This window comes from Lytechinus pictus, chromosome 3 (genome assembly GCF_037042905.1).
Source record: "Lytechinus pictus isolate F3 Inbred chromosome 3, Lp3.0, whole genome shotgun sequence".
In the NCBI taxonomy this organism is placed as follows: Eukaryota; Metazoa; Echinodermata; class Echinoidea; order Temnopleuroida; family Toxopneustidae; genus Lytechinus; species Lytechinus pictus.
Window position 1 is genome coordinate 19,669,726 of NC_087247.1, and position 15,443 is coordinate 19,685,168.

At 34.0% G+C, this 15,443-nt stretch overlaps 1 protein-coding gene across 1 annotated transcript; it reads right to left on the minus strand.

The window, feature by feature from the left end:
* Positions 1–470: 470 nt before the first annotated feature.
* LOC129257676 (ferrochelatase, mitochondrial-like) lies at positions 471–14,768 on the minus strand. The gene is made up of 4 exons (XM_054896049.2): positions 14,742–14,768; positions 13,249–13,413; positions 6,377–6,436; positions 471–4,350 (listed from the first exon to the last, which is right to left on the minus strand). Exons 1-4 carry the CDS (start codon positions 14,766–14,768, stop codon positions 4,216–4,218), a joined length of 387 nt encoding a protein of 128 aa, XP_054752024.2. The 3' UTR covers positions 471–4,215.
* Positions 14,769–15,443: the final 675 nt, after the last annotated feature.

Below are 15,443 nucleotides of genomic sequence, written 5' to 3' on the forward strand. Positions count from 1 at the left end.
CTGCACTAAAAATAGTCCGCCCGTACCACAAGCGTTAAGTAACTACCATAAAACAGAGCCTCGCTACTGTTTCGATCAACTCCCAAGAACTTGGGCACATAAGGGATAACTGTCATGGTAACTGAACACTCCATATACAGAGCGAAAGTGCTCCGTATTGTAACCTTTGTCCGTGCATAAAAGCAGCACCAAAATAACCCGGGCCTGGCAGGGGCTATTTCAGCCCGTGCCGTTAACAAACTAAAAATTGTACAACTTTGCCCGGGCCTGGTCCAGACCAGCGAGTTACTGAGAAAGCGCCATAAATCTACTAATAATTCTAACATCTGCAGTGATGAAATTCTCTATTGCCTAAAGAATTTTAGAGTGATTTTGTTTTTTTCTGGCAAAAACAAAACAATGCATTTAAATAATTTCTTCTCAACTTGCAACCAATAACTCAGCTCAATTATTGCAATTCACAATGAATATAGGAGTATAATATTGAGAACAAATACTTGTGATTTGTTTTATCATTTATTACAAATCTCTGTGACAGTTTATCATTTATTTTAGCAGAGTATGCAGTCATAGGTCATCTTAAATGTGATAGTAAAAAGTATCAATGAAATGAAACATTTCTGTCATAATTCTGTCAAAATTAAGGTTTTGATGTGAAGTAATTTGAAAAGTACACAGTCCAGTAATAATTTAATAGATGAATGGATGAAGAATTCATGAAGCTCAGTTTCACTTACGACTGACTATGCACTCAAGTGCATAGGTGCTTAATTCAGGAATCGATGAAAAAGCATAAAAATTCATAGGCAATATTTTTTTTTGTGTAAAGCGGGCCTGTTTAACTTATTTCAAGGGCTATTAAAAAGCGTAGACATTCAGAAGTCTTTTATTCAAGCAATAATTTTTTTTGTGAAGCGGGGCTGTTTAACCTATTTTAATTGAACTTTGGGTACTCATTTGCAAATTTCACTATTTCTTACAAAACAGAAACTTTGCTGAAATTGAAGCAAAACTGATCGATTTACCAAATTTCATGAAAAATATATCAAAATGAATCGGGGGGGGGGGGGGGATTAAAAAAATTATCTTTCCAAAGAATGAGATTTTAGGGATTTTCGGGTGAATGGGAAACAACGCTGCCTTCGGCTATTTCATATGATGTAATGAAGAACATATGATATCATCTACAACACATGATTCCTGGTTTTCAAGCTTATAAGGTTTTGTAAATCCCCCGAAAGTGCATGTCATTTTCTAATTCATTACTAGTTTAGGCCTATATAGTATAAATGAGCATACTCTCAAACACTTATGGGGTAAAGGATGTACAGTATGAATATTTGTTTTACTGGATAAATTTTGTGATTTTACATCCAAATTCATTTTGATTGGATATACTTTTGTATGATTGGAATGTTCAAAGAGCATAATTACATAATCAATAGGGGAGAAGTCAATGTGACTAGCTTGGCTTCTAACCGATCAGGCTCCCTTTGGGGATGACAACCCTAGCTTGGGCTGTTAAGGGGGAAACCCTGTTTCAGTCCCTGGAGCAAGTGGCTTCGGCCCCTGGTTATAAATGGTTTGGGTTGACTGCCCATTCCATCTCATTACTATTGTCACATTATTTAATCATGGTTTATTATGTGGCAGCCACAGGCCACTTTCCATAATTTTATAATGGCACCAAAGGCCAAAAGATCTTTAAAAAAAAAAAAAACCTGACCTTTACCAAAGGTGTAAACAGGCTTAACCAATTGAACTGTCTATGTGAAGCAATTTTTCCAACAATAACTAGAAATATTGAAGTTAATCAATACCTCCCCCCACTATGGTGTTTTCATAGCAACACATTTGGAAAATTGCATGTCTTCACCCCAAAAGCCATATTTTGTGCCAAATTTCATACGCTCCAGTCAAAAACTGAGGAAATAGTTTGATCTGTAATGATTTTTGAGCCATAACATGCTGTTGCCACGGCAACACATTTTTATCGCACACAAAAAATGTGTTTCAAGGCCTATGAATGTTCAAAATTTCATAAGAATTGATTAAAAACTGAGTATTAATCGGAACATGTGACACAGACCAACCACACACTACCTGAACCCATGCCTATTCCTATATACCCGCTTCAAACTTTGTTCAGTGGAGGTATAATGAATGGACACTTAAATTACTACATTGAGAATTATAGATTATAAATATGAAATATAAATCATAACTTACAAATATAAATCATAGTGTATTACAAGATATAATTTATTTGTCTAATTGCAAAAATATGAATGAAAAAACAAATGCCTTCAGATGAACAAGGCATCATAGCAGAAGTACCATAGCACTGAAGAATGAAATACCTTGTCTATCCCAAATATCTCAATTATATTACTATAGAAAATGTTAACATACTTCATTCATAAAAAGTAAATGAATAAAAGAGTTGCATTTTTTCTCCATTTCATCCTCCTACAAAGTGCCACTCTACATCCATCACTACTGATTTAAATGACAAAATGAGTATAAAAAAGGCAGAAGAATCAGCATATTAATTAGTATTGATATTTACTTTGCTGCTTTAGAATAAAGTTTGCAGAATTTGTAAAAAATAGGACAGCCTAGTAATTGTTGACAATGACAATCATAAATCATAAGATCTGCTTTAAAATCACTTCTACTGATTGTCTTTTAATCACTATGATTCAATATATTGATTATTTTAAACAAGAATTTTTTTTTCCAAATATCTAAAAATCTTCTGGTACAGAGGAGGGTAATATAGCATAAAAATTACCATCAATCATAATTTTGAATATCAATGATAAAAGCTTTGGACGCTCTGATTGGTTAATATAAGACGTTGCCAGGTACTGCAAATTGAAGCAAACATGGCAATCAAGGAAAACTTCAATATAATGCTATAATCCCCAGAACAAGAGACACTAACTTATATATTGTATACATGTTTACATCAAGATTATCTAGATCTTTCTGATCAAATCATCCAATTATGTTTACTTACAAGCCTACTTCAAACAGATTAAGTTTGAAGAATACACATTTATGTTCATACTGAAAGACGTTCTTCCCTTTAAACGAATATCCCATGAAATTTGCTCTGGTAACATTTACATGTGCATAATTGCCAAAAGTAAAATATAACCTAAACCTTTCCCTAGGCTAATCCTATAAATCATCTTGTAACAAGAACTAAAACCATTTACAACCCTAACACTGTCTCTATATATTAAAAAAAAAGATTAAGGCAGAAGAACACCTTTACAGGAGTAAATGATAAGTCACCAAGGGCCTTTTCACACGTGAATCTGCAATCATCATCGTAATGATGATTGCAACTCATCTTCAGAATCATGAGGCCTTTCACACGTCACTCGAAAACTGATTTGAATTCGAATTTCCGAGCGAAGGCAGTATGTGTCATTGGTGACAAAGCACTGCATCGATACAATGAGTGCATAACAATTGTATTACTTACGGAAGTGCTTGAAAGGACGCGTAAGCTCCGTGCCCCAAAAGATGTTTTTGAGGTCAACCCTTTCACACGTAAAATTCGTAACATTATTTGAGTGAAACCTTACTGGAATTCACCTCCGGAGTAGAATTTGAATTCGTGATTGTGATTAGCGTTGTGATTCTAGTATGGTTTCACACGTGCTAAAAATTTGTCATTAGCCTTATTTTTCACTGGAATCATCATTCAAATTACAATTTTATTTTACCTTGTGAAAGGGCGGCAAATGAACACAAAAATATTCATGCAACACTGTCTATGTCTGTGACACAAAGCAATGTTTTCATCCATTTTCAATATATCCATATGAGCTGAAAGCATACATGAAATGATTGAATTTCCTTCACCACTATGGACAAAGAAATGGATAACAACAATGCCCCTGGCTACTTTGATACAAGATCATGGTTCACATGCTTAAAAACAGTCTTGAAATTGTAAACATATTACGCATTCAGTCCAGCTCTCCTGCAATCCCTTTTCAAAAGAAATATTGATGCACTGTTCAAAATGGGGCTGTCAGAAAGAAAGAGATCCTCTCATCATCCCTTCTACCTTGTTCCATCATCTCTGTCCAGGTGAACAAATCACTTTCAACAGGGGGCCTCATCGTCCAAATCCCCAAGCTACATCAGAGTCTTTGGTAAATCTCTATACTAGAGTCCAAGCTACATGGTTGTTCTTCATAGCTTCTGGGAAGCAAAGAACTCCTTGGTCTTGCCACAGACTGCGTTGACACACATGGGGCAGCGTAGGGGGAGCTGTCGTGAACACACCTGCCTGGACTTGAGATGATCACTCACAAGATGAGCCATGGCCTGCAGGGGGGGAATATCAATAATAACAAGAAGGGTTCAAGTTGAGTGGGTGGAAAGCTGCCAAAATGTCATAACTGTACTTGTAGTCATTTGGGTACAAGATATAGAATTTGCCCTATCTCATTTCGGGATTTAAGTGCATGCACAATTTGATTATCTTCGGCTAGTACCACTTCCATGGGTAATGTAAGTTTCATCAATTTTTTTTCATTGAAAATTTGTAGATACACTGGCTATTTGAATATACAGAAAAAAGATTTCTATTATCATTATCATCATTATCAATGTTACTATCAGAAGTATTATCATCATCATAATCACCAAACATCATCCTATCACCATCATCATCACTATCATCACCATCATTACTATCATCAGTTCATCACCATCATCACTATCATCACCATCATTACTCTCATCAGTTCATCACCATCATCACTATCATCACCATCATTACTATCATCGCTATAATCATAATCACAGACTCAGACAAAGTACATGTGACAATTGACACAATATTTTCAGGGAATTAAATTTAATTCCAATACCAAACTTCAGAAGTTCCTTGGAACAGAGTTACATGTTTTATAACATGAAAATATGGATATACTCATTCTATTACATATAAATCAACCATGGACATTAAAAAGGATCAAGTATTCAAAATCATTAGTCCTATCTTGAAAAACAATCCAGTAATGCAACTACTATAACTTCTTAATTGATTTATTTTAAAGAATTACTAATTCATCCAAATATAACAATCAACAATTTATTCCTTTACTGATTTACAAACAAGTCCAAAGTTATTTCAATCATATCTCTTAATTCTGATCAAACATTGAAACTAATATCGAAGAACTGTTTGGTTAACTTGTTGACTATCTAACATGGTCAAAACCCATTGATGTTTGCACTGACTATTAACTCAACTTGACCACCCCGACTTTTTAATACATTATAGTCTACAACATGGTTAACACTGGGGTTAAAATCTCTATGCCTCAAAAATGCCTTTAATCAACACCATCGTCAACGCTGTCAATAATATCGTCATCAACATCAACGCCATAGTTTAACTAGACAAGAAAGCTTGGATGACGGGAGCAGCCCATGACCAGTACAGACAAATGTACTGCAACTAGCTGAGCTATAAATAATTGTCACACAGTTTTAAGAAGTACAGCCTAAACATGCCGTCGTCGCACGACACTATTGGCCTAGATGATGCTACCAACCCATTCAGGCTAACTGCTGTGGCTGCTCCAAGAGAGTACAAAGACGTCAAGCCTTTCCAATTCCTCAGCTTCAAGTGACCATTATAACTAGCATTTCTCCCATGTAGATATTTCAATCTATACCCAACTTGATCATTACATTCACCTGTTAACAACAATAATATTGCCAGAATACCATCTAAACCATCCTTATATTGAATAGGGATTTGAATTTAGGACTTACAAAGAGACTGAGCACTGAGAACCTTTGAAGACTGGGCTATGTATAGGTATGAAGCATATGAATAAGAATATGCTAATAAGCCAACTGCACTGCATAACTCCGTAGAATAAAATATACATGGCTAAAACAAACTATTTGCGTCACTGGCAAAGGAAATTTGATCTACGTTTACAAAGTCTGAGATAGCCATGACATGTAAAACAAACTATTTGCGTCACTGGCAACGGAAATTTGATCTACGTTTACAAAGTCTGAGATAGACATGACATGTAGCAACCACCACCATCAGCACCACCATCATCATCATCATCATCACCATCATCATTATCATCATCATCATCCTCCTCCTCATCATCATCACCAACACCATCATCATTATCATCATCATCATCAATGTCAAAATCATCATCATCACCATCATCGTCATCTTCATTATCATCACGCCACCTTACATGACCATGATCATTATCATCACCTCCACAATACTAACATATTTTTTACTCTTGAAGCACATAAACCACAACTGATACCTAATAAAAATATATATTGCAGACATTACACTTACCTCAATGAAGATAGGACTGTCATTTAGGGATGATGCTCTTCTTACATTCTCTGCACCACACTACAAATGAAAAACAATAGTAAAAAAATTATTATAAAACATGCAATATAAGACTTTCTTTCTTTTTACATTGGAGACAATTAGAAAATAAGCAGAAAATACAGGGAAAATCAAAACAATGTACATGTAAATAACTAATAATAACTACAAATATGTGATGATTCATAGTTCACAAATAACAAATAAGATATTTGAATAGGTAGAAGTGGTAATGAGGATATTAAAAGGAGAAACATTTTAAAAGTTAGATTACAGTTGAAGAAAGAAAACATGGGATAAGTTTATGAACATTGTGGACAATTACACTGAATACGTTGGTAAAAAAATTAAAAGTCAAGTCCACCCCACGAAAATGTTGATTTGAATAAATAAAGAAAAATCAAACTAGCATAACGCTGAAAATTTCATCAAAATCGGAAGTAAAAAATTATGACATTTTAAAGTTTTGCTTATTTTCACAAAACAGTGATGCACAACTCAGTGACATGCAAATGAGACAGTCGATCATGTCCCTCTCTATTTCTTTTGTTTTCTTTTGTTTGAATTATACAGTATTTCATTTTTTACAGATTTGACAATAAGGACTAACTTGACTGAACCATATAGTATTAAACAATGCTAATTCCACATGTTCAGGGAGGAATCAATTACCGGTATTGTTTCACTTGACAATAAATAGAAAATTATAATATTTCATATTTCATATAATAAAATACATAAGAAATAGTGAGTGGATGACGTCATCAGTCTCTTCATTTGCATGCCGACCAGGATGTGCATATACCTGTTTTGTGAAATTAGGCGAAACTTTAAATGTCATAACTTTTTTTATTTTAAATCTGACTTTGATGAAATTTTCAATGTTATGCTTGTTGGATTTTGCTCTGTTTACTCAAATCAACTTTTTGTTGGGGTGGACTTGACCTTTGATGCCACGGGAGGGGATAGACATTGCACCATAAGGCAACACACATTTCAAGAAAAAAATCCCTAAAAGTATGAAAATATAAGATAAAAAACAATTATCTTTTACACTGGACTTTCACATCAAATGATTAATGCAAAGGCTTCTGTAAAATACATTGAGTCATGCATCAACTCATCTTTGTATCATCATGAAAAATTCTTGTAAATATAGATGCCATCATTAAAACATGTAGCTACAATGAAAAATGAATGATGTGATCAGGTCTGATCTGAAAAGAAAAGGCCAATCCCCAAAATATGCATTTAAGCTCCCTCACTCCTCTACCATTCTCACTACCCGATACAGTAATAAAATTGGTCAAATTGAGCCGAGAAACAGGCATGCACCCTAATATAGGCAATTAGTATCTTCCTGACAACTTTATGCCATTCACCTCTCACCATTTCGTACATGGCAACCTCACATCAACCTCGTAAAATTACTTATTAGACAAACTCTTCTATGACGATTTATAGGGCAAATCATGCTAGTGGTTTCCCTCAAAATTGTTCATCATTCATTGCTAATTTCTAATATAATTGTGGTGTTTATTGGGGTTTGTATCTAGAGAGGCTGTAATCTTTGTGGGATGAAACTGGGTATATTTTACATATTTAATTGCCTATCTGCCAAAAAGCTGACAAATGCAGAAGCCATTTTGCCTGAAAATGAACAACCTCTAGGAAAATGTTTTTTATATTTTTTTCTGAAAATCACAGTAAAGAGAAATGGTTGCAGTAAAAAGGGCACTTTTTCCATAATGCATGAAACCTGTTTTTAAACATGGGAGGGGTTGGTGCCTGAAGTGAATCTATGTCCAATTACACCATTCCTTACATTCCAATGTTGGATCTCCATAATAAGCAAAACTAGAAAGAAAAAAAAACTTATCTTTCAATATTATAGTAGAGATTACAAATATTGCAATAAACATATAACGGTAAGGGTTAAATATACAATTATTCAAAGAAAGATCAATCCTGATATTGACTTGGTATTAATACATTTCTAGAAAAGAGATCAAAATTACTATCAATTAAAAACTAATAAGCAATATAGAGATATAAATTGCAAGTTTTGTCCACAATATTTTATAACTTTTCATTTTTATAATTTGCATTATCATCTTTGACATTTATTACATAATACAAGTTTTGCGATCATAATGACATTTTACTTGCAAGATTACATTATTTTCTGCAATATGAATGAGAAGTTTGCAAGGAAGATTAGAGCTCTAATTTTATTTTCTTTGATTTCCTAAAAATAACTAGAGATGCTAGGCGGGTCGCACGGCCAAGCACATGTATCCCCCTAACCCACCGCGTCATCGTCATTGCAATATATAGAGCTCACACAGAAATTTGACAAATAAATACAATCGACAATGACCCTTCCCACATTTTGCCTGTGGGTACCAAATTTTAATGACAATAATATGACGTAGCAGCGTGACTCTGCAAAACCTAAAGTATTGTCCAGTATCACCTGTTGGGGAATACAATTATAGAGTAATCTGGATAAAATTTGTAAACCTAACCCTAAGACCCCCCACAAAAAATGATAGGTATCTTCGCTTCACCTTCTTATATTGCTTCTGTATGCCAACAGGAAAAAAAAGCAAAAGTTACAGGTTGTACCGAATTTTCCACAAAATATGGTTACCATGGCAACCATGTCTTTACCCACTCCAAAATCATTAGGCAGCTTTGCTTTAGATGGACCTTCATGCCACATTTGAAGATGATCGGAGAAGTAATGCAGCTGGTAGAGCGCTCACAAGGACATCTCTGCTATTTCCACAAAAACTCTTGTTACCATGGCAACGATGTCTCCGCCCACACCAAATTCAATAGGTGGCTTTGCTTAACCATAATAGACCTTCATGCCACATTTGAAGATGATCGGAGAAGAAATGCAGCTAGTAGAGCGCCAACAAGGACATCTCTGCTATTCCACAAAAACTATTGTTACCATGGCAACGATGTCTCCGCCCACACCAAAATCAATAGGCGGCTTCGCTTTACAATAATGGACCTTCTTGCCACATTTGACGATGATCGGAGAAGAAATGCAGCTGGTAGACCGCTCACAACGACATCTCTATTTCCACAAAAACTTGTTACCATGGCAACGATGTCTCTGCCCACATCAAAATCAAATATGATGGACCGAAGTTATGGAACTCACTTCATAATGATATAACAAATGCAACATCTTTGAACTCTTTTAAGACTAAATTCAAATTATCTCTATTAAAACCTTATAATATACTCCCAAATTAAGTTTAATTCATCATCTCTGTCAAGTCATCATTATTACTTTAAAGACTACAATTAAAACATAAAATAATTATTATCCTTTTTTTATTTAAAAAAAATCTGACACAAGTCCTTCTCCGATGTGCTCATTATTGAACCTCATACATTATTGTGTCTATCCTCTCCTCTATTTTTTCCTCTCCTGTCCGCTTATCCGCCTTCCTACCGGTTATTTGTTTACGGCATCAATCACATTTTTCGTGCATTATATTCTTTCCAGGTTATTTAATATACTTTTTCTCCTTTTATACACATCATTGAATCCAGTTTGCTTGAGTCCACGACGGCATGTGTTCTATCTACATACAACAACACCCATCCATCTTCTCAGGGCATTCTCCCCTTTTTTTTTTTTTTTTTTTTTTTTTTTTTTCTGGGGGGGGGGTGGGGTGGGGAAGGGTTGATATTTTTAGGACGGGTTGTTTTGTCCTTTATCTAACTGTATATTTTTGATAACTTTGTATTTATTTTGTGAGTATTTCCCTCTCAGTTATTGATTTTTTTCTCATTTGATTATCTGTATTTATACTTTGCTATTTTGTTATTTGTTGTGTTATCTATATTTTGAGGGGCCCACATTGTACAAGCATTGCTTTTTAGTGGGTCCCTCCATTTCCATCTTAATTTAATCTCTATTGAAAAATAGTATACTTATTTAAAACCTACAATGTGTTGCCCAAATTGTCTAAGTGTTTTTTTTTTTTTTTTTTTTTCACAACATATGTATCATTATTTTCTTTTTTTTGCAACGTATACAAATATTTATGTTTATATATGGTATACAATTCATGTATGTACAATGGATGGAAGTGAAATAAATAAATTTGAATTTTTTGAAAATCAAGAGGTGGCTTTGCTTAACCATAATGGACCTTCATGCCACATTTGAAGATGAACGGAGAAGAAATGCAGCTAGTAGAGCGCTCACAAGGACATCTCTGCTATTCTACAAAAATTTGTTACCATGGCAACGATGTCTCCGCCCACACCAAAATCGATAGACGGCTTCCCTATACCATACTCAACCTTCATGCCACATTTGTAGATGAGCGGAGAAGAAATGCAGCTGATAGAGCGCTCACAAGGAAATCTCTGCGGCGGCGGACGCGGCAGCGGCGCGACGAAGCCAAATCCATAGTATCCTCCGAACTCTGTTCGGGGGATACAATTACACATTATACATGCTGCCTTTGAGCACATACATGAGCTCAATAAACAATGTACAGAACACTGACTACTATTAATCATTTGCGAACATCTGCATTTGTCAGGCTAGAACAGAGTAAAGAGTGGAAATGTATCAGAACTGTATTCAAGCATATGTACATGAAACAAAAAGTTAAAAAAATAAAATCTATTCATAGAAATTTAAACTTTAAAATAAACACAGGCCATCAATAAAAACACTGAATTTTTTTCCACCATAATTGTAATATTTATAACAACATTTGCCCTTCAGAACATAGCAATCTATAGGCCTACATCTATTACTACTTCCATGTATCTCATAACTGAATATTCATGCTACGCCTAGAAAATTTATGCTTACAATGATTATTGGAAAACTTATTTAGAAAATAAATAAATCATTGATATTATTCTATTTGCAAACCCTCTTCTACCACTCACTTTAATGGGTGATCTATTTTATCTCTGTGTTCATTCAGTTTGATTATATTGATATATTTTGAATGTAATAACCTTAAGTGCATTTAATTGATTAAAAGATTTTTTAAAAATCCTGATATGGAAACAACCTCATAGCTTTTTAGTTCAGGTACAAATGGAGTGAATGCAATTTGGATATTGAAAAGGTGATTGGATTTGTTGATTGCTGAAATGGAAAAGTTGATACATTTTTTTTTGCAAAGGCTAGATATTTTAATGCAACTATAACAATCAATCAAAAGGCAGTTGAATAAGGCACATTTTGTAGAAACAATGCAGTGAATAATTTTGCTTTAGTATTTGAATAGCAATTTGGTCATAAGAGAAAAGCTCTCAACTAAGTTATTATACAATCCTACGTAAAAATATGCTATACAAAAGACTTTATGCATACATGTAGCAGTCTTTAAAAACTGTGGAGCAAATTGCGATGCGATACCAGGAAAATTATTCCCTGTAACAAAGAAAATGTATTTGCTGCAACATTCCAAATATGGCAAAAGAATGATGCATGCATTTGCATGTTACTGCATAAATAAATGCTTGTAGTTGTTGAACAAAAAATTGTAGTGCTTGAAATGAAAGATAAAGCCACCCAAAATCAACAATTGTCCCAATGTGAAACAAGCCCCTATGAATACAAATAATTACTTCCTACTCTACAAGCAATAATGAGATTCCATCGTCCAACTTTGGACCCTGGGATGTACAGAGGGATGAATAGCAAGGTCAAACACCCATCATCACACCCAGATCACTTTATTTAATTTTCAATTCTTTTCATCAGAATGACGTGCAGGAAGAAGATAGATGATTTAGTCTGATGAATTAAAATAGACTAATATCATATTCATACAAGCACATCTAAATGAACATAACAATGACATGTAACCTTACTCTAGTATTTTCACTTGCTTTATATCAAATAGAGGCCTTGAAATGCAATGGATAATGTAGCAGATCCTTTAAATACAAAGAATACTATTCTAGTTTATTTGACCCCTTAAAGTACAAAGTGCATTATGCTTCTGAACTATATGCATTGTTTATATACATTTGCTGTGTTACCCAACTCTGATAATGTGCGTGTGATTAAAAGCGTTACTTTATGCAATGTAATATGAATTAACACAATAATAGACAAGGGTAGGTACAGATAGTCTTTAATCAAACTAGAAAGAGTGGCAGGTAACAGTAAATAGGTTGATGATGTAGTGCTTCTAAACTCTATGAAATATTTCAAAATTTGCAACAACAAAAACGTGAATAAGATTTTATATCATATCCAAGCAATAATTGCTAACTATGATGTATAGTATGTAATGTTTGGTATTATGTCCTTCCATAGTAGAATGAGCCCAAGTGAGGTCAGAATGAAAATTTTTGAGCTATTTTCAAAGAGCCTTCTAAATACATTACTCTGACTTACATGTAGAGTATGCTGAATGTTCAGACCATTATCATGCTTCAAACTTTTCATAAGAGCATATTAAGGTATCAATGCCATAATGGTATTACACCTTCTTGAAGCAAGCACAAGATGTATTTGAAAGCGGGGATATAAGCATACATGTAGCTTTCTAAGAATATTCTACCTGCATTTCATAAAATGTTTGAATGGCATTCCAACCACCACAAACCTCTCCCAAACATAAGAAGCTGCTGCTTTACAATCAGTCAAAATCAAGGAGTTGTTGGGTTAACATCAAAGGGTTTATTGCAACCTGGCATTTTCTTCCAAATGTTGACCAAGGTTTGTAGAAAATATCTTCACAGACAGCTAACTCTGCTTCATTCCTTCTGATTTGGGTTTGGTGTGGGGACAAACACTGGATGGATAGATACAAGTCTCTTACCTCTTCAGCAAGTTCTGTGGCATACTCCAGGTCTAGCTCATGCAAGGTCTCTATGTGGTCATTAACAAAGGCGATAGGAACAAGCAGGATGTTCTTCTTGCCATTCTTACACAATCCTTTCATGGCATCATCTGTCTGAGGGCCTAACCATGGTAGTGGACCAACCTGAAAAGCAAAACAAATATTTTTCATGAACCATAACTTGGCAAAATCCAGAAGAATGATCCACCATTTACATTTTCATTTTGAATCATAATATTTGCAATCGAGAGAATTGATTTGAGAACCATCACAGAAGTGCACAAAACATGCCATTTATTATCACTATGATAGGTCATGTGAATAGCAACTGATATTCATGGTGTCCCACAGACTAGAGGTCACTAAAAATTGGGAAGCCTGATACACTTTGGGGTGTGCTCATCAATAACCGGCCCTTTTCTTGAAAATTTAATGAGTTAATGATGGCGCAAGCCTATTAAAACAAACATCAAAACGAGGCGAATTAATGAGGTAAATGGTGAGGATTGAGCATCATTAGCAGAGAGTTATCCAAGTGGCCTTGGTGAGAATTATATTTTTAGAGCGTGGCTGTCTCATCAAAGGACACCGATTCCTGATTGTGATTTTATCCTACTGTCATAAATTCAATCAAATCAAAGAGATAAACAAGGCTCATTAAAAGAAACCACTACATTGCCTTTTTCATCACAAATAAGTGAAAATGACATTTATCAACGTCATGGGTAGAGTGAAAAACAAAACTATCACAAAATGAAATAAAACACAGTCCTTCACATTCAAATGAACTATGGAGGAAGTTATGAATTCCATATCCATGAAAAAGGAGTACTCCATATTAATGCACTGTTGCTTTCAGAATAGATGTTTATTCAAATTTATAGGTAAAACACCATATACATACTTTTCAAACAAATTTAGATTTGAGATGAACTTAAAATGCTTATTACAGCTGTATTGCTTATTGGAAAATAGTAAATTATAAAGAACATTTTTTTTTTCACATTTGCACATTGTGTGTATATACTGAACTACATCCTGTATGAGGTCTTACATGTACATTCTTCATCTCCAATCATTGTTACATTTACATTTAAAGGGCATCCCAGGAACAAAAAAAAGAAAATCATTTTGATGGAAAGATATCACTGGCACCTTTTCATTTCAAATTTGAATAAAACAAAAAAAAGTGAATTCTTTGAGTTGATTTGAGATACTTGATGAATTATTCATGAATTACAAGATTACAAGAAATTAAACCTGAGGTCTGTCAGATATGATTATTGCAGAAACTATTGTGCAAATATGTATTCACTCTCATTCTGCGATCATGTGAAAGAAACATAAGAACATTAATCTTGACAATCCTTTCTACACAACTTGATTTTGATATTCAAATTTCAAACTCTTCTTGCTCATTTTAGGGTTTGTGTTTACCTGTAATAAAACAACTGAATGTCTAAGACTAGTACATCAATGATGTGGAGCTCATCCAGCATCTTGCAACAAAATTTAACACTATTTTTAATTTCAGCCCAGTTGACACTGTAGTGAATTACATTGGTGACATAGATTGAGGAAACAGAATTGAAATTGAAGAAGAAATGACAGAGAAGAAGCAATTTCTTTATGATTTATGAATAAATTTCATATAAATTTGCATAGTTTTCTATTTTATTTTCATAAATAATTTTTCTAGTCAGAATTTCTAAATTCTGTTTAGAACCTTGGTGAACCTCATGTAGCTCTCAGATGGAAAAAAATCTAAATCGGTGAGTTTTTAAAAATATGCATAAATTAGCATATTTAATGAGTTTCAAAAGTTCTGTGTAGAAGTTTTGTATCCCCACCTAGAGCTATCATATAAAGCAAACAACATTGAAATTGATCAACAAATTAAGGAGAAAAGGCATTTTTGTGATTTATGAATAAATTTTCCATAAATTAGAATAAATGATTTTCTAGAAAAAATTACAAAATTCTGTGTGGAAGTTTGGTGACCCTCATGTAGCTCTACCAGATGGATGAAAAAAAAAAATCAAAATTGGTCAACAAAGAAACGTTTTCTTTTATTATGAATAAATTTTGCATAAATAATTTTCTAGTCAAAATTTCAAAATTCTGTGTACAACATTGGTGAAGCTCTACCAGATGGAAGAAAAAAAAATCAAAAT

Coding starts and splice junctions, on each gene's coding strand:
- LOC129257676 (XM_054896049.2), bottom strand. CDS start 14,768: ATGCTGGATGAGCTCCACATCATTGAT. Junction 6,437..13,248: donor CCACAGAACTTGCTGAAGAG/GTAAGAGACTTG, acceptor TTTCATTTGTAG/TGTGGTGCAGAGAATGTAAG. Junction 4,351..6,376: donor ACAGTCCTATCTTCATTGAG/GTAAGTGTAATG, acceptor CCCCCCCTGCAG/GCCATGGCTCATCTTGTGAG.